The sequence below is a fragment of the Dermochelys coriacea genome, chromosome 5 (assembly GCF_009764565.3).
Source record: "Dermochelys coriacea isolate rDerCor1 chromosome 5, rDerCor1.pri.v4, whole genome shotgun sequence".
Classification (NCBI taxonomy): Eukaryota; Metazoa; Chordata; order Testudines; family Dermochelyidae; genus Dermochelys; species Dermochelys coriacea.
Genome location: NC_050072.1, coordinates 121,386,785 through 121,407,704, shown reverse-complemented (window position 1 = coordinate 121,407,704; position 20,920 = coordinate 121,386,785). Strand labels below are relative to the sequence as shown.

At 42.5% G+C, this 20,920-nt stretch overlaps 1 protein-coding gene across 1 annotated transcript in view; it reads right to left on the bottom strand.

The window, feature by feature from the left end:
* The window catches only part of SVEP1 (sushi, von Willebrand factor type A, EGF and pentraxin domain containing 1), a 170,313-nt gene that overhangs the window by 44,844 nt on the left and 104,549 nt on the right, over window positions 1-20,920 (bottom strand). The window contains exons 34-39 of the mRNA XM_038402181.2: window positions 16,886-16,970; window positions 15,007-15,198; window positions 12,825-12,992; window positions 6,973-7,645; window positions 2,489-5,274; window positions 741-966 (exon numbers count right to left, since the gene is read on the bottom strand). Coding sequence (XP_038258109.2) covers window positions 741-966; window positions 2,489-5,274; window positions 6,973-7,645; window positions 12,825-12,992; window positions 15,007-15,198; window positions 16,886-16,970 — 4,130 coding nt within the window. The remainder of the gene's footprint in view (window positions 1-740; window positions 967-2,488; window positions 5,275-6,972; window positions 7,646-12,824; window positions 12,993-15,006; window positions 15,199-16,885; window positions 16,971-20,920) is intronic.

The following is a 20,920-nucleotide window of genomic DNA, read 5'->3' as shown; positions in this document are numbered from 1 at the left end:
ATGTACCAATCAACAGCTTCAGCTACGCATCTGAATGCCCAAAGAACTGTTCAGCAAACAGAGTGGAGTAGCATTGTTTTTTCACCCGTTTACATTTTTATGTTAAGTTTTTGCCTGTTGTGGGATGGAAAGCAGGAGCAAATGGACCCCTGAAAACTGACTCAACAGAAATACAAAAAATAGCACAAGCAGGGAGAGTTTATAAATTCTTCCAGTTTTAACTCTGGAAGCCCCTGATCTTACACACGCCTGTAGGCACGCTGAACTTGGCTCACATGAGTAGTCTCCCTGACTCTAATGGAACTACTCCCAAGCCTGAAGTTAAACAGATGGGCAGAAACTTGCAGGATCGAGGCCTGAGGTGTTATTGGAAACATAGCTGAAGAAGTTTGTTTTTTACATATACAAGGCTTGAGGTTTTTAAAGGTGCCAAGGGATTAAGATGCATGATCCCCATTAATTTCAGTGGGAGCTGAAACAGAATTAAGAGTTAAAACAGAATTAAGTGAGTGAAAAATAATGTTTAGTCACAGTACAGTACTATGATTAAGTAGTAAGAGGAGAGGACTGTTTCGCAAATCTGGAAGCCTGTGTATATTTTACAGTGCATTACACCTGTATTGTGTACAATCAGGAAGCAGGGCCACATTCTACCCACAGATGAGTACACACCTCCAAAAAAAAAGCACCTTTAAAAAAAAAAGCACCTATAAAAAAAAGAAAAGGCCAACACTCTTTACCTGGCATGTAGATGTGCTTGCTCCCGACAAAGTATAGCCTTCTGTGCATGACAAAGTGATGCTCTTATTCACAGTAAACTCATCACCAGAAATAATTACATTGGTTATATTTGTGGGCATGGGACATTTTGTGAGGCAACAGGAAATGCTCTTAGGAGACCAGTGTCCATCTTCCTGACAAGTGCATGTATCCATTTCTGTTTCCATCACGTAGCCCTCCAGACATCTGCAATGTATCAGAATCACTGGACAGCTATGGTACACACGCGGACGATGTTTTAATCTCAAGGTACAAAACCTACCACGTGGCTCAATAGTCAATATTTATTTCTTATTAGCAGCGCTTCTAGACTTCTGTATCAGTTCAGGGCATCCTGCTTGATAGGGTTGAAGCATTTTAGTTGTGTGTTTATAAATCTGGTGGCAGGAGTTTGAACACTCTGGCCAGATCCTGAGTCCATCCCTGGCTGCGTCACCCTGCTCCAGAGCACAAAGTAAACAGGGTGGATTCATCACCCTGATGATTCCTTGTGCCTAGGAGAATCCCCATGTGATGTAAAGCCACAGTAGCAGTTCCTACAGTCTGGGCAGAGAGAGTATGGCTGGGTGAAAGGGGTATGGTCACAGTGTTATGTTCTGGGGATTGCCAGCTTCTGGATCTGTTCCTGGGGGCCACTGGCAACCTTAGAGCTGTTCTTCCTTGCACCAGGGATTGGGCAAATCCCAGGCAGACCCCAAGATTGGGAGACTGCAAAGCTAACAAAGACATATTTGCTTTACCCCACACAGTCCTGCACTGAGTGCAATTCAATTGGACTGGAGAATTTGGCCTCCATGGGATCTATCTGTATGTACACATGCACACAAACATACACACACCAATTAAGTGTGCTTAAGTGAAAATCCATCCACCCAAACCCTTAAAAGCAGGGAAGTGACCTGTTCGGGTACCTTGATTTACATGCTGTCCCACCCACCCATCAGTCCCTCATTTTAGCCACTCTCACTGATGGAATCCATCCCTTTGCTAATACACTCACTTCAGCCTCATAGAAACACACACACACACACACACATACCTGGAAACTGTAACACAATTTTTTTACCACAACCTCAATAATATTAACTTATATTGTGCACTCTCCATGGCTTAAATGCATGATAGGCTATGTGTTGTGGGTAAAGTATGAGGCTGGAGTGAGGCGTTACATGGCAGCAGGAACCCCAAGAGTGTGTGTCAACCTCCCCATGAGGTCCACTCCACAGCCTATGTATTTTATAACCTTTCACTAATTGAATTTATTTGTTTGCTTTAAAGGTCCTCATAGACTCATAGACTTTAAGGTAGAAGGGACAATTATGATCATCTAGTCTGACCTCCTGCACAACGCAGGCCACAGAATCTCACCCACCAACTCCTGCAATAAACCTCTCACCTATGTCTGAGCTACTGAAGTCCTCAAATCATGATTTAAAGACTTCAAGGTGCAGAGAATCCTCCAGCAAGTGACCCGTGTCCCACGCTGCAGGGGAAGGCGAAAACCCCCCAGGGCCTCTGCCAATCTGCCCTGGAGGAAAATTCCTTCCCGACCCAATTATGGCGATTAGCTGAACCCTGAGCATGTGGGCAAGACTCACCAGCCAGATGCCCAGGAAAGAATTCTCTGTAGTAACTCAGATCCCACCCCATCTTCCTATGTTCATTCTTTTGACATTTCAAGGAGATGTAATTACAGCAGCCTTCTTACCTGTACTGGACTCTGCTTCCATAGGTATGGGCCTCTCCGACAGCCACTGCATTAGGAATGGAAGGTGGGGGTCCACAGGACAACTGCTCGCAGAGTGGATACGGCTCACTCCAAATGCCCTTATCTGTACAAGTCAGCTCTGGCCTCCCTTGTATGACAAAGCCCGTTATGCAGTTATATATTACAGTGTTCTCATCCACAGAGCTGCTTCCACTGATAAAGGCATTGGGGATTGTTGGTGGGGAGCCACATGAAATCCCCCTGCAGTGTGGAAAAGCAGAACTCCATTTGCCAGCTGCCTCACAGGAGAGTTCAGAAGGCCCTAGCAGTTTAAAGCCCTCCAGGCACTGAAATTGTGCACTTTCCCCACAGCGGAAATCTTTCCCGATAACAACCCCGTTCTGGATCTGTGGCATGGGGCATTCACAGGAGAGGCAAGAGGGGAGGCTACCCCCCCATGAGCCATTGGACAAACACTGCCGCAGTGGGTTTCCACGTAACTCATAACCGGGAAAACACACGTACTGTGTGTATTCCCCATAACTGAAGCCTGAACTATTCAGGAAGCCATGAGAGATGTCTTCTGGGGGTCCACAATTGACTGGCTCACAGTTTGGAGCTTCTCTATCCCAGGTGCCATCACCCTGACAGGCAAGTATGGATGCTCCATGCAACGTGTAGCCTTCACTGCAGCGATACTGAACTTCCTTCCCAACGCCATATTCTGATCCAATTATTTCCCCATTGGGAAGAGGTAGTGGTACTGTGCACCTGATGGATTTACAAGCTGGAGTGATTCCACTCCAGCTTCCATTTGCAAGGCAGACTCTGCTCCTGTCCCCATGCAGCTGGAAACCTTCATTACAGCTGTACTCTATGTGTTTTTGGAATGTGTATTCATCTCCAGCCACTTGGCCATTTTCTAAAACTGCTGGTTGCCAACAAGAAACGGGGATGCAAATAGGCTCATTCCCATCCCATTTTTGGTTATCCTGGCATGTCCTTTTATCTGAGCCATTTAACTGGTACCCAGGATCACATTCATAATGGACCACACTCCTGTAAGTGTAGTTTTCTCCCTTTATATTTCCATTCATGAGTTTGTTAGGTGTGGTACACAATACCACCTCACAGTATGGAGCAGCATTACTCCACTGTCGGTTAGGCAAACACAGCCTTGTGTCGGAACCAACTAGCTTATACCCTGGTTTACAGGCATATTGCACTACGCTACCAAGTGTATTCTCAGTAAAATGTAAAAAGCCATTCTCTAGGGGTGAGAGTAAGTCACACTCTATTGATATGCAGACAGGGGCACTACCATTCCACGTCCCATCCTCTTGGCAAGCTAGTATGGGGTTTCCTAATAGCTCATAACCAGAGTAGCATGTGTACATAACTGTGGTTCCATATAAAAAGTTTGTCAACTGTACTGCATTAGTTTCCTTCAAAGGACTTTTTATATCTTTCCAGTTACTAGCAACTAATGTGTGGGAAAGAGGAGGGCTCTCAGTAAGATGTATTCTTTCTTGGTCAAAATGTCCTTCTTCACTTCTAACCTGCACATATTCCCCAAAGTCAATATGGGGAGGCAGGCCACAGTCTGTTGGTAGGCAGACTGGAGTAAAGCTAGACCATCCCAACTCTTCACAAGTCTGCATGGCAAGACCAGCCAGCTGGAAACCTGGAAAGCAGCTATAGATGATCATAGCACCATAGCTGTAGTCTGCACCTTCCACAAAACCGTTCTCAATGGGCCGAGGGGGGTCACAGTTTATGGCTTTGCAAGACGGAACATCAGCGTCCCACTCTCCTGTCTCTAAGCAGCTCAGTACATTCAGCCCTTTGAGCTGGAATCCTCTGTCACACGAATATGTAACAGTCTGCCCATAATGAAAGTTTGTGTATGAATATTTGCCATTCTGAATCTCCTTAGGTTTTGGGCATTCAACAGGCTTGCAAGCTGGCTTTCCACCAAGCCAATGACCATCTTCTCCACAGAGAATAGTCATGTTCCCCAGTAATTCAAAGCCTGGTTTACAAGTGTACAGTGCTGTGCTAAGATAAGTAAGACCCTGCACATCTACAATGCCATTCTGAATTTCTTCAGGCTGGGGGCATTCTACTGGAATACATTCTGGCAATGGAAAGCTCCAGGAGCCATCAGCTTGGCATCCAATTGTAGATTCTCCCTTCAGTAAAAACCCATCCATGCAGGTGTATGTCACGGTGCTACCAAAATGAAGAGATGATACCACAGGCTCACCAAAGGGAATGTATGGAGGCCCATGGCACAGTACAACCTTGCAGACTGGAAAGGAATCATTCCACTGTTGTGATGGCAAACATTTCAGCACCGGGGAACCATGCAAGACATAGCCCTCTTTGCAGGAAAACTGTACAACACCTACTCGGTGAACCATCTCTTTCAAGACGAGCTGATTTTCAATCAGTGGTGGTTCTGGGCACTTTGTTGGCACACACTTTTGGCTTTGCTTTTTGCTCCACTTCCCAGACTTCTGGCATGTCCAAGAGGCATCTCCCATCAGCTCATAGCCCTCATTGCAGAAAAACTCAACCTTGGATCCCACATCAAAGCTTTCTCCCTTGGCATATCCGTGATGGATAGGAGGTGGTTTACCACAACTGAGAGGAACACAAGAAGGTGGCGATTCACTATGCCACTGACGATTTGCTTGGCAGACTGCAACTGAACTTCCAACTAGCTTGTAGCCAGCATTACACTGGTAGTACACTTCGTTCTCAAAGAAACGGCCAGTCGTACTCTGTAAAGTGGGTGAGACAAATGGAAGTAGAATGTAAAAACTCTTGACCCTGGCAGATGAATTTTGATTTTATTAGTCTTTCTGTATCTAATTGCTAACCAGACACAAGGATTGATTGCAAAGAAATAAATGTCTGCACTAGAAATATAAGGGGCAAGTTCTGCCTTGACTTGCACCCGCTGAAGTCAATAGAGTTGCACTGAATGAAACATTAAAAAGTTTTAAAGCTTAATGTTCAAAATTTAAAGCTAGAAAATGTTTTCCTGGCCATATATGCACAAAAATCTGTACACAAAAAGGGAGAAGAGCAACAGAAGGTTGGAAGCAGCCAGAGGCGACCTCTGCAAATGACATGGCTCTTTAATTTAAAGCTTTATCCAGTGTAGAACAGTGGTTCTCAAACTTTTTTTCCGCAGACCACTTGAAAATTGCTTAGGGTCTCGGTGGACCACTTAATGATCTTTCTAAATGTTGTTTGTACTGTTAGCTAACTATTGTAAAGCGCTTTGGATAAAATAATAACAATAATAATTAACACAGTTTGAGAACCTCTGCTGTAGCGATAGAACACCTGAGATTGCAAGTACAATACTGCAAAGAAAACTTTATAGGTACAATGAATACTTATGGTAGAAAAACAGTATTCATGATAATACATAATAATAATTGAGCAAACTGAAATAAGAACGCACTAGTGAGGGAGTTTCATTTTTTCAGCTGATTTAGCCACTCTCTATAACTGGCCTTCATAAGAGAAAGAAAACAAGTAATTATAACATGAAGAGTTTGCTCCCTTAAGGAAGCAATTAAAATGGTTCCAGGTACACTATGCACTCTCAACGTCTCCTAGTGGAACTGTCCTACCATTATCAACCTAATTACATGGGGGCCACTGTGTTACAATCATAGTTCAGAGGTAAAAGGCAGTTTCATGTTTGGTTACACTCTTGGAATCTTGAATCCCACTCTTCCTATAACTTATTACTGCAGCCTGATCCCTCGAGAGAGGATGTTTTTTTCCCCCTCTGGCCTCAATTCTAATTGAAGCTAGACCTTTAAAATAAAAAATAAATTTGATCTCGCCTCTCCCCCCATACCCCATGAAGTTTAGCATGAAAACATTTCTTTGTACACCAGAATAGAGCACGGGTCCAGCAATAAGAGAAAAGCTGCATTCATTACACCTTTTAGCTCCTATGAGGTTATTGACTTCTAGCTTTTATTCATTTCAATTTAATTTGACAGTTTGGCCAAATTCTACCCTCAGCGGGAGCTGTGTGTACATCCAAAAGGAAGAATTCATCCCAGAGTTATCTGTTTATTTCAAATCAGATGTTTCTGGTAATACGCACAAAAAGAGTAAGGTTTGTGAGCTAGCTGTAGCAGCTGGATAGATCTCTAGGGAGCAGTGGGAATTGGCCCACAGACTGGAGAGGACAAATATGTAGCGAGACATTAGGAAAACCAATTGGCGGAGTCTCCTACATGAAATCTTTGCTCATAACAGGAAATTCTGTTAATGGGCTTGTGTTTTTGAGAAGCCTAATTCACAAGATACAAGGCCATCTCCATCATCCTTTTGATTTCAGTTCTGGTTGCATCCTACTTCAACTTCAACAAGTGGGCTAGCCAGTGGGAATCTTTACGACACCTCAACTTTGCCAGCGCAGCAAGCAGCTTGGAAAACTCTTATCATACCTCAATGACTCCGTTTTCAAGCTTGGGTGGTTCTCCACAAGACACCGGATGGCAGGTAGGTAGGGTACCGCTCCAGTCTCCTGTGGCCTCACATGTCCTTTTCTTTTCTCCTTTGATATAGAACCCTTTGTTGCAGCTGTAAGCCACCACTGCTCCAAATCTGTAGTTGGCTCCACTCTTATAGCCATTTCTAATACTTGGCGGTTCCCCACAGCGAACCGGGATGCATTGGATGGTCAAAGGAGACGGAGTCCACTGGCCACCTCTGATGCACTCAATCTTAGCAGACGTGTTTAGGACAAAACCTTCCATACACTTGAAGCTCACGGCTGAACCAGCAGGAAACTTTACTTTATTAACTGATTCCAGGATGGTGTATGACACTGTGGGCGGCCTCTCACAAAAATCAGCAACGCAGTGGGGCATCTTCATGCCAGCAGGAGGCACCCACTTCCCTTGAGCATTGCAAAACAGCTTGGAATTGTCCTCCAAGCTGTAGCCATCTGAGCAGTAGTAATAAGCTACATCGCCAAACAATCGATGGGCGCTCTCTGGAGAAGCATGTTCCACATGGGGAGGTTCATCACAGGAAACAGCCAGGCACTGCTGGTGACTCATGCTCCACTCACCACTGGCTAAGCATTCTACCGTGTCAGGGCCAATTAACGTGTAGCTGTGGATCAGGAAAAAACCAACAACATATGGAGTTAGACTGATAACTGAAGTGTCAAGCCACCCCACATCCCCTGGACAACTCTACAAGCAGAGCTTCCTAGAACTGTGAAGGGTCCACTTTAGACAATAGTCGCAATTCTAGTATGATGTTTACTGCTTAGATACTACGCCAAGGGCTGCTATAGAAAAACTTATTATCTATGGAGAAATAGGTTAGGTAATCTGGCTATCTGGACACACAGCAAAACGTTACCTTTTGGTAAAGCTTTTCTACCACAATCAGAACAACATTTACAATAACAATCAACCTTCCCCACCAAATGGAAACAAACCAAAAACTTCTACCCAAAGCAGAGCTGCTTATAACTAGAGAAGGAAGAAGAGTTGAAAACTCTGTGAAATCCAGTGGGTTTGCTATACCAATTAATTGACCTATGAAGTACTCAGATACTATGGAAATAAGCTAAGTTAGCTAAAAATATTGTTGTTAATGGGTATATTGTCATTTGGTAATGACTCCTCCAGAAGAAACCACCAACATATATAAAAAGAAATACTTTTAAAATTCAGTACGGCATGTAATTTGTTTCTAATCCTTCACAAATACTGCAATTTTAATATGTAGTCAGTGGATAATATTATATTTAGCAAATCAGTCTCTGGGATTTGATCATAAGCAGCACGTAATGCTGCCAATTATCCCACTTAAACTGCAGTTATTTCAACACAAAATGTGTTGTCTGTTTATTTAAAGCCTTACATTTTCTGTGGTGTGTTCATACAAAAAGAGAATGAACAACAACCCACTGTGAAAGTCTCTGATGAATCTTTGCAGCGGAGGGCTGGAAACGAATTGTTTAGATTTTGTTGGCCACAACTGTAAAAGTACTCTGACTTTCTGCAGTATTTATTTTCAGACACTGTTGGCTGGGATTCCACAAAAAAAAAAGCACATAGAAGTGCCAACTGGTTTTTGAATGTTATAATTCTTGACGTCTGATTTGTGTCCATTTTTTCTTTTACGTAGAGACTGTCAGGTTTGAGCAATGTACATGGCAGAGGGGCACTGCTGGCACATGATGGCATATATCACATTGGTAGATGCGCAGGTGAATGAGCCTCTGATAGTGTGGTTGATATGATTAGGCCCTATGATGGTGTCCCCTGAATAGATATGTGGACAGAGATGGCAACGGACTTTGTTGCAAGGATAGGTTCCTGGGTTAGTGGTTCTGTTGTGTGGTGTGCGGTTGCTGGTGAGTATTTGCTTCAGGCTGGGGGGCTGTCAGGGTTGGACAATCCTGCTGTCAGGGTGCCAATGCTCTCAAAACTGGATACTCTCATAAAGAACCAACCTTCCACACAAACTTCCTCGTGGCTGGACTTTACAAAAACTAGATAAGCCATCTACAACACACACTTTGCTTCTCCTCAAAAAAAAAAAAGGACACTAAACTCTCGAAACTACTACATGCCACAAGGGGCCACAACAGTGGTTCCATTAATCCACCCAGCAATATTGTTAATCTATCCAACTATACTCTTAGCCCATCAGAAGAATCTGTCCTATCTCGGGGCCTCTCCTTTTGCCCCTCCACCCCCACGAACATGATACAGTTCTGTGGTGACCTAGAATCCTATTTTTGATGTCTCCGTCTCAAGGAATATTTCCAACACACCTCTAACCAACGTATTAACCCACAGGGACCTTCCTACCAAGACTACAAAAAGAAGGATTCTGGGTGGACTCCTCCTGAAGGTCGAAACAGCAGACTGAACTTCTACATAGAATGCTTCCGCCGACGTGCACGGGCTGGAAATTGTGGAAAAGCAGCATCACTTGCCCCATAACCTCAGCCGTGCAGAACACAATGCCATCCACAGCCTCAGAAACAACTCTGACATCATAATCAAAAAGACTGACAAAGGAGGTGCTGTCGTCATCATAAATAAGTCGGAATATGAACAAGAGGCTACTAGGCAGCTCTCCAACACCACTTTCTACAAGCCATTACCCTCTGATCCCACTGAGGGTTACCAAAAGAAACTACAGCATTTGCTCAAGAAACTCCCTGAAAAAGCACACCCCGGAACCCCAACCTGGGGTATTTTATCGGCTACCCAAGATCCATAGACCTGGAAATCCTGGACGCCCCATCATCTCAGGCATTGGCACCCTGACAGCTGGATTGTCTGGTTACGTAGACTCCCTCCTCAGGCCCTATGCTACCAGCACCCCCAGCTATCTTCGAGACACCACTGACTTCCTGAGGAAACTACAATCCATTGGTGATCTTCCTAAAAACATCATCCTGGCCACTATGGATGTAGAAGCCCTCTACACCAACATTCCACACAAAGATGGACTACAAGCCGTCAGGAACAGTATCCCCGATAATGTCACGGCAAACCTGGTGGTTGAACTTTGTGACTTTGTCCTCACCCATAACTATTTCACATTTGGGGACAATGTATACCTTCAAATCAGCGGCACTGCGATGGGTACCCGCATGGCCCCACAGTATGCCAACATTTTTATGGCTGACTTAGAACAACGCTTCCTCAGCTCTCCTCCCCTAATGCCCCTACTCTACTTGCGCTACATTGATGACATCTTCATCATCTGGACCCATGGAAAAGAAGCCCTTGAGGAATTCCACCATGATTTCAACAATTTCCATCCCACCATCAACCTCAGCCTGGACCTGTTCACACAAGAGATCCACTTCCTGGACACTACGGTGCTAATAAGCGATGGTCACATAAACATCACCCTATATCAGAAACCTACTGACCGCTATTCCTACCTACATGCATCTAACTTTCATCCAGATCACACCACACGATCCATTGTCTACAGCCAAGCTCTACGATATAACCCCATTTGCTCCAACCCCTCAGACAGAGACAAACACCTGCAAGATCTCTATCATGCTTTCTTACAACTACAATACCCACCTGCTGAAGTGAAGAAACAGATTGACAGAGCCAGAAGAGTAGCCAGAAGTCACCTACTACAGGACAGTCTCAACAAAGAAAATAACAGAATGCCACTAGCCATCACCTTCAGCCCCCAACTAAAACCTCTCGAAAGCATCATCAAGGATCTACAACCTATCCTGAAGGACGACCCATCACTCTCACAGATCTTGGGAGACAGGCCAGTCCTTGCTTACAGACAGCCCCCCAACCTGAAGCAAATACTCACCAGCAACCACGCACCACACAACAGAACTGCTAACCCAGGAACCTGTCCTTGCAACAAAGACTGTTGCCAACTCTGCCACATATCTATTCAGGGGACACCATCATAGGGCCTAATCACATCAGCCACACTATCAGAGGCTCATTCACCTGCGCATCTACCAATGTGATAGATGCCATCATGTGCCAGCAATGCCTCTCTGCCATGTACATTGGTCAAACTGGACAGTCTCTACGTAAAAGAATAAATGGACACATATCAGACGTCAAAAATTATAACATTCAAAAACCAGTCGGAGAACACTTCAATATCTCTCCGGTCACACGATTACAGACCTGAGAGTGGCTATTCTTCAACAAAAAAACTTCAAAAACAGACTCCAACGAGAGACTGCTGAATTGGAATTAATTTGCAAACTGGATACAATTAACTTAGGCTTGAATAGAGACTGGGAGTGGATGAGTCATTACATAAAGTAAAACTATTTCCCCATGTTATTTCTCCCTCCACCCACCCCCCACTGTTCCTCAGACGTTCTTGTTAACTGCTGGAAATGGCCCACCTTGACTATCACCACAAAAGGTTTTCCTCCTTCCCCTCCTCCTTCCTGCTGGTAATAGCTCATCTTAAGTGATCACTCTCCTTACAGTGTGTATGATAAAACCCATTATTTCATGTTCTCTGTGTGTGTATATAAATCTCCCCACTGTATTTTCCACCAAATGCATCCGATGAAGTGAGCTGTAGCTCACGAAAGCTTATGCTCAAATAAATTTGTTAGTCTCTAAGGTGCCACAAGTACTCCTTTTCTTTTTTGTGAATACAGACTAACACAGCTGCTACTCTGAAACCTGTTTTTATTAGATTACACATTTGAATTTATATTCTTGCAAAGCGACATTAACAGATAGGCCTGCAGTATTTGGGACACTGTGAATACGTATGTAATCCTAGATAATTATACATGTATATATAGATATCTTAAGATATTTCAGCATGGCCCTCTGACCTGCAGTCCATTAACATGCAGTCCTGATGGCTTGACTCCCAACATCCGCGTGTAAACGAGTCTGTACTGTATATTTAAAAATGCACAGAAGTACTACACAGACAGAAAATGAAGAAGGACACTGCATAGCTGAAACTGCAGAGAGATGTTCATGAAGGCAGAATGTAATTCACCCAAATTAGAATCTGGCCTTGACACCAGGATTAATATCCCTGTTCTCCAGTGGGAGGAAGGAGGTCCAGTGGTTAGGGCAAAGCCTAGGATGTGGGAGACCCGAGTACAATTCCCTGCTCCACCATGGACTTCCTATGTGACTTTGATCAAGTCACTTAGTATCTCTGAGCCTCAGTTCCCCATCTGTTAAATGGGGATAATAGCACTGCCCTGCCTCCCAGGGTGTTGAGAGGATAAACACATTAAAAGATTGTGAAGCACCTTGAGATCTACTGATTAAATAGTCACTATTTATTTTATTATTACTCTAGTGAAAAGAGCCATGGGATCCTTGATTTTACAAAATGTCTCCTCTCAAATATGGCACTGCCAGCTTCACACCATGCTGGGGCTCTGTTTCAACAGTGACTAGAGGGAAAGGGGTTCCAATTGAATTATCAGAATCACTGCCTTCAGCAACTGGACTTCCCTGTAGCTCTCCCATTCAAGTATGTATCCCATCTAACTTTAGCCGGCTTGTGAAACCTGACAAATGGCCTGAGGAAATGGGCTATGTGTGACACATAAAGACTTCCCACTTCACAAAAACTGTCAATCACCTTTCATTTCCGTCTAGTTACAACCATACCAATAATTAATGAATGAGCATCAATAAAACAGTCATGTTCTTACGAGCATGTGACATCAAAGAATAGCATTAAGACACAGCCTTACAGCAAGCGAGCTGCTGTGTGGCTTGACAATTTTCACTCATCGTGGGCTTTATTCTAATAGTGCTAATGTACATACCCTTCCTTACACATATAAGTGACTGTACTGCCAAAAGTAAAGTTATTCCCACTGATCATGGCATCTTTGATGGCAGGAGGGGATCCACAAGAGACAATTTTGCAGACTGGTGGTATGCTGTTCCAATTAGCTGAAGCTTCACACACAAGTACTGGGGGACCCTGTAGGCTAAGAGAATTAAAGGTTATTATTAATCTGTAACCAGTTTGTATGGGGTTGGGGACAGAAGCCGGGAGCTCCTTGAAAATACCTTCTAGCTGTAATACTAGCCCCAGTGAAGTCATGGGGAAGTTTACCATTAACTTAACTGGGGCCAGGATTTTACCCTCTGTTCACAAAATATATGGCTAACTTTGTCAGAACAGCAGTTGAACAGAACTACTAGAGGAGAAAGCTGACAGAGTCTGTTCCGGTCTGGATCGCTCTACTGACGCATATAAAACTCCCACTGAAGAAAATGGAAGTTTTGCCCACCTATGGACTGCAAGATTGGGCCATCAGTGTTTGAATTAGGTTATTCATTTATACACCACCACAATGTGCATCTGTAGAACTCTGAAACTTGATTCACCTAAAAGACTAAGGGACATGTTGATGTTTAGATTATTTTTCAAAAAGTCATTCAGTCCCTGTAGGATGTTAAAGGTTTTTGCTGGCTGAGGAAAGGCCTAAGCTATTAGAAGTTAGCTGATCTTTTGGTTTCTTTAGCTACAGTAACACCAAGGGATATGCACAAAATGGCAGGGTGTAATTCATTGGTGAAAGGCCATCTCCAGTGCTGAGCCATGGCACATAAGGGATGTGGCACTGCCAAGGAAGTGGGCTCTGCATGGGCTTGGAACATGCCGGTGAAAAAGAGCATGTGTGGTGGACTACAGAAGGGACTGGATCCATGGTTGCACAGATGCCACGACACCCAGGGGGTGTGGTGTGGAGGGTCATTGGCTGGAGTGGTGACTACCAAAAGGGATGGTGGAGTTCATCTCCCAAACATCCAGGCAGGATGACCACAAAAAACTCAATTATTTAGGCATCATGCAGGAATTAAAAAAAACCCCCATATTATACAAAAGAGCCTTCAAAATACATTGATGGAACTGGTATTTGTGAAACAACACTATACATTAACTGTAATTTTCATGTAATTGATTTCATCTATAAAAGAAGCCATGATCTATATGATATGAATTGTCTGGTTGGCCTAATTCTGCAGTCGTAGACAAAGCTTCCGTTTACTTTAGTAGGAATTATGCTCAAGATAGGAGTGCAGGATTGAGCCTGGACTGTAGCTATAGGGCCCAATTCTACCCTGCCTTGTAGTTTAAGCAGTCTTTTACACCAATTGAAAGTGAGCACAAAATATGTGTAAAAAAACTACTAAATCAGAATCCACCGTTCACTTACACCTGTGTTATCCTTTCCCACCGCTTTGCGCTCATTTGGACCCATGTGAATAATTGCACAAGGTGAACGGCAAAGGAGAATTAGGCCCCGAGTATGTATATATGTCAGTATAGGTGTGTGTTTGCAACGGATATAGATAATATTAAGGATTTTTTAATTTGCACAGTAGGTAACATGATTAAAGCTATTTCTTTTAATATAATGGGGTTATTTATTTTTAATTGTCTGCTAAAAATCTGTTTACACAAGGCTCAATCCACAAATGTAAAATGAAAATCCAAGCTTAAAATAAATCACTATTTTACTGATTTTATTCATTCATTAGAATGTCTATAAAGGTCACTTTAATTTACAGAAGATCCTTTTTAGCTAGCATTTTAAGATCACTGCAAAATAATAATAAAAATAATTTTGCATAAACATTAAAAGCTAATTAAGTGGACTGCAGCCTTTCAGGTGTAAAGAAGAACTTTTAAATATGGCTCTAATATTGGGTTAATTTCCATATGTTTGAAATGTGCTTTACAGCTTGGTGATAAAGAGAATGAATTAAACATTAATAAGATGACTGATGCTACATGAGCATCCCACAAGTGTTGGCATGTTGTGTGAAACACAGAAAGTATCTCAAAGATGAAAAAAATCCTTAAATCTATTATTGTGTTCCTCTGACACTCTCTACATCAAACATGAATTAGCCATTCCAGCAAGTCTTTACGTTTCATCAGCATCTTCACAGCACTTAAGAGTGCCTGTGACTTGATTCTACAGCTTTTACCTGTATCCACTGTTACACTTATATGATGCAGTAGAAAGGTATGTCATGCCACTCAGTGTGTATTTTCCATTGTTTATGCCCTGTGGGCTAGGACATGTTACTATTTCACAGGCAGGAGGAGCATGATTCCAAGCACCACTAGCAAGGCACGATGTTTCCTTTTCACCCATCAGATTGTATCCTTTGTTACATCTGCATTAAAAGAAGAAAATCAGTATAAAATACATACATCTTGTTTGTATAGGATTCTCCCCAAGCATCCCTTTCATTCCCCCCACCCACATATATTACAACGTGCACAGGATTAGTGCCATTACAAAAATTTGGCTCCAACAGCCAAGTTTTCACCAGATTTATGCAAAGGAGAATACCTGTGGCTTCAACTTAAATATTCTCAGAGATCTAAAACGGTTTTGTGGGCTCAGGATTTCCTGCTCCCCTGTAGCTAGGGAAATGCTCCCTCATCCCATTAAAAATCGATGCGATTCCTAGGCATCAAATTTTCAACAGCACCTAAGTGCTTTAGGAGCCCAAGTCCCATTTACAAAAGTGACTGAGACACTGAGGAGCCTAAGTCCCATACACTTCCAATGAGACTTAGGCTCTGAAGTGCTCAGCTCATTTTTCAAAATAGGACTTAGACTCCTAAGTTGCCTGGCCTCTTTTGAGAAATTGATCCTAGGTCCGTTAGGTCAGGTAGGCTCAGGCCTGAACAGAATGCAAAGGCCAAAACCACAGAGGGACATTGTGGCTTCAGTCTTTAACTAGCCCCTACGTTGTGGATGTGTCCTCAAGTCCCTTCACCATCCTTCTGGCCAGTGGGTGGAAGGATGGAGTTATACTGCATATCCCAGGAGACAGGATGGATGGAACAATATTTGAGCTAATGCTGAATATTTTATTCAGAATTTGTAGAAATGCCAAACAAAGAGATTTCGCTAAAAAAAGCTGTTTCTTTGGGAAAATAGAAAAAATTTACCTGGGCCCAATTTGCCAAATTTTCACAAAAAATGTAGGTTTTTGTACCCAGCTCTGCAAAGCAAAAGGGACTATTCCACAGGTCTGGTTAGTATTTATGTGTCTTGTACAGTATGCACTGTGGACACCATTAAAAACGTAACATTTCCTACTCTACAGTGACTTCTGTGATATCCTGGCCATTCAAAGACCCTCTTAAACTCTTTTTTGACTTGATGCCTAGAAAATACTTGGCAATCATTAGGCAGCTAGTGTGCTGAGACCACAGCCTATCATGCTGGCTAGTATTGTCTCCTTGTTTCCTCTTGCTTTCCCATCTATTTGACTGTATTCACCTGTCGATTTTTGTCTTATACTTAGACTATAAGCACTTTGAGGCAGGGCCCTATTTTTGTTCGGTGTTTGTACTGCACCTAGAGCAATGAGGTCTGGGGCTGTGACTAGGGATCATAGGTGCTACTTTAACGCATATAAAAATAATAATACAGGCTGATACCGGGGTAACTGGGTTTCTGGGCTGATGAATGGGGAGAGAGTAATAGGCCCACTATACTGTACTAGCATTATTTCAAGGGCTTTGTTAATATACAGCCCATTACGTGGAATAAGTAAAACATCATATGCTAACTACAGAATGGTTGTTCAGGTACAGTGGTCCACAATATTCGTTTTCTACCCTGTGTATTAAAATAAATGCAACCTAGTATTGTATAATTTGTGAACCCTATGAAAGGATTAATGGGTGAGGTTTTGGGTGGATTCTGTTCATTGTTCCATTACTTCCCCGCTCCCCCCCACTTTGTGCAGGTCAATTACTCTCTGATTAAATCCAGTTGTTGTTTTTCTCATTTGCTTCCAGACTCTTACTACAGTACTTCTCCAAATACAATGTATCTCCTACCTGTACAGCACCTTCTTGCCATATGTAAAATTTGAGCCCTCAATGGCACCATTTTCTGGAATAACTGGACTACCACAGGATACAGCTTTAAAGAGAGAACATCAAAAATAATTGTTTAGACAGCACAGGTCCAAGATGCAAACAAGAAAATTCTGTTTTCTGTTGAAATGTCTACTAGGGCTGAATCCCGTTGGCCTTATTCACACAAGTACTTGCAATGAGGACATAGTGGGGACTTGCCTGAGTCAGGGAAGCGGGATTTGCTCTTCCAGGAGTAATTGATTTTGCTATAGCTTTATTTGTTAATTATTGGAAACATCTTGTTTGCTTTCATGTCACGCTTTTCTCCTAATGGAGGAACAAGAAGCTGGGAGACCTTTGTCATCCTATGAGAAGATATCATCTAGGCAAGCAGATGCTTCATTGCCTAAAATTGAATCTTGCTATGTGCTACAGTCCAGAGTGTCTGCTTTCGCACACTAGTGCTTTGTGAAAGCAGGGGCACTGGCAGTAGCACAAGCAGACTTTTGTAGTCAGCAGTTTGGGCACCAATTCAGAAAAGCACTTTGTCTCAATTAAGCAAAATGCTTACACATGTGCTTAACTTCAAATGCATGCTCTGCCGGATAAGGATGGGACTAATCAGCTGCTTAAAGTTAATACATGCTTACATGCTTTGCTGAATTAGGGCCTTAGTGTCTATGAAACGTCTGATCTAGATAAATTCTTTTTAAAAAGGTAAATCTTTTGTGTCAAGGGGCACGATCACATAACAATGAAACTGCAAAAACAAACACGTCCCTTTACTTATTTTACTAATATCATTGTCTAGTATAATGGATGAGAGAATTTTAGACTGTCTAATCTACTCGTCACTATTTATGCTCTTTGAGTTTTGTACATCTTTCAGCTTGGACAATGAAAATCAATGAAGTCAGTTTCACCTTTGTTTATAGTTAGTTTCAGGCAGAGGTTTTCAGGGTTAGGGTTAGGGTTAAAAGCACTGCAGGGGAATGTTCATTTAAAGAAAGCCATTTCCACTGAATTTTTTATTTTATTTTAAAATTTTCATCAAATTTAATTTGACAATGTCCTTTTAAAAAACAACATTTCAGAAAAAGTAGCAAGCTCTTAGGGATGTGGAAGTAGAGGAGGAATGGTACACGGATGCTTCACATTGCTCAAGAGATCCCTTGGATAAAGGTAAAGCCCTGATGGGCTTCTTTGTACTGGTTGGCCACTGCACCACGGGACCTCCAGGAGTACAGTGTGGGGATGGGGGTTAAAACAAGGGAAAAAATGACCAAAAAAGCAGGCATCTTGGGAGAAAAAACTGATTATTAAACAAACATTCCCAATTTTCCTACCTTACAGCACAAAACAACAAAAGTGACAGTATATAACACCTGGCTTGATGCAAGTCATAACTTTCATATGGATCCTAGGGGGCACACTTTAAACAGAAGAGCTGTAGAGCAAAGGATCACCTCATTTCCCCCCAAAGGGTTTGAAGACAGTTGCAGCCTCTGGAATTACTGGATTCTGTGTAAGCATGTGGGTAGGGCAGCATTATTTGCTGCATTACTTCAGGGTGTGGTCACCCCTGCCAATGTGAGCCTTGGTTCTGACTGGCCCCTGCTGTGGGTTACGAGAAAAGGCCAATGGCAGACCCAGCAGAGAAGAGAAAATATTCCCAAACAGTGGCGAAGGCAGACAAGCTATGACTTCAGAACCATCTGCTTCATGCACAAGGCATTCTGGGAAGGGGGCTGGTGTCCCCAAACAAAATTACCACTCTACATCTCTCCTGTACCAAGGAGACACGGTGAATCAAGGGGCATCTGATAAAACACGATCCATACTTTAGGCCGAACTCCATAATGCCTATAGCGTCCATGACTAATTTGAGAAAATCCATTTGATTTGCCACCTGGAATGTACTAATGCTAAATGAGGTTGGGTGCCAGGCAGAATTAGTCCTAGAGTTGAAAAGATTCAACACTGCAGTTGCAGGGATAACTGAGGTGAGGCTTGCAAAAAATGGTCAACATTCTATGGAGAACACAAGTCTACTGTACTCTGGAGGAAACAAGACACATTAATAAGGTAGCACTAATACTTTACTCACAATGTGGCTCCATATTTCTGATCAATGACTATATGCAAGGCTGATGCATTGCCATGGGCAACTGTGCATCGCTGTAGCCTACACTCCCACTGCGGAAGCAACAGATGCTAATAAAGACACATTTTCTCAGCACCTAGCAGCAGAGATGCAATCTGTTCTGCCACACAATGAAATTATACTTGCAGATATGAATGCCACACCAAGTTGTCCCAGAAATGGCTTTGAGCTTATTCTCAGGCTATTTTGCTCTGGAACAATAATAATAGCTCTGTTATATTTATCTCCTGTTGTGCTTGTCATAATATGACCATCACTGGCAGTTGGTTCAAGCACTTGGATATCCATTGGGAAACCTGGATATACAACGATGGCTGGACGAGGAAGGAGCTGGATCATATATTGGTCCAGAATCGTAGTACAGCATGATCATATTGGATTTACAGAGGTGCAGAAGCTTTGGCAACTACTAACCATCTTCTTCTGGTTGTTAAAATGGCAACTACCCCCCTATTTCAACAAAAGAGCGAGCTCATTATGACACAGTAGGCACAAAGCCTCAGTGAAAATTCAGCACTTGCATAACAAATTCAATGCACGTGGCGCTTTCCTGGATAATGTAGAATAAACTTGGACCACCGTAAGTACAGTCATCTGAGAAGCCGTAGATGTCATTCCAAAACTGAAATGCTACAAGTGATGTCACTGGCTATCTGAGGAGACATTTCAAATTCTGCCAAAGAAATCTGAGGCCAGAGTGTGCCATGACAACACTGCATGTAAATGTTTACCAGTTATTTTTCAGGTCAGAGCAAAAGGGGACTGTGAAGCTTAGTTTGAGAACTTGGCAAAAGAGGCAAATGAAGGAATAAGATCTAATAAATTAAAATCTGCATTCAAAGCTATGAAATAACTTTGATCCAAAATTGGAATTTGGGTGGAGTTTATGCTGCTAAATAAGTCTGACGGTAAAACATGCTCAACCAAGGAAGAAGTCCTCAAAGAATACTCAGAAGAAACATGGAAAATTATGGACCAAAAGAAGAAAACAAAAGGCTCTAGTACTACAACATGTGACTGAAGAAACAAAACACACCTACAGGAACTTTGACAAAGTAGTAAAGAAATGATGCAAAAAAGAGACGCGAAGTTGGATAGAACGTAAGGCTAGTGAAGCTGAAGAAGCAGGGGAAAGAAACGATGCAAGAACAGTCTACATGATCCTGAAACAGTTGACAGGATATGGATCAAAACTGAGAAGTGTCCCAGTGAAAGGGAAACCAGGAGAAATGTTGAAAACACAGGAAGAACAAGAAAATAGATGGGTGCAACACTTCAAAGAAGTGCTAAACCAACCAGAACCAATTAAAAAATTGGAATTTAACAATGATAAACCATTAGATCTAGATATAGATGTACTGAGGTAAAAATTGAAGAAGTAAAAAAAAGAATTGCAGAAGCTGAAAAAACAACAAGGCACCTGGTTTGGATGGCACTCATCCTTAGATGCTTAAATATGGAGGTGAAGACATGGAATCAGTCATCTGTTCGCTATGTAACAAAATATGGACGGAGGAGAAAGTGCCGGAAGAATGCCGTTATCATAATCAAGTTACCAAAGAATTGCTCAAATTGGAGGGGAGTAACACTTTTATCTGTCACAGGAAAAGTATTAGTAGCAGTCCTCCTTAATAGAATGAAAGGAAAGATGGATACCATCCTACGTGAACAACAATCTGGATTTAGACAAGGGAGATCGTGCATAGATGCTATTTTCTCCCTGAGATGCATTATTGAGTATACAAGTGCCATCAATTATGTGGCCTTTCAAAAGGCATTTCATAGTGTAAACAGAGAAACAATGTGGAAAATTGTGGAACAATACGGAATTTCAACAAAATTAATCAACG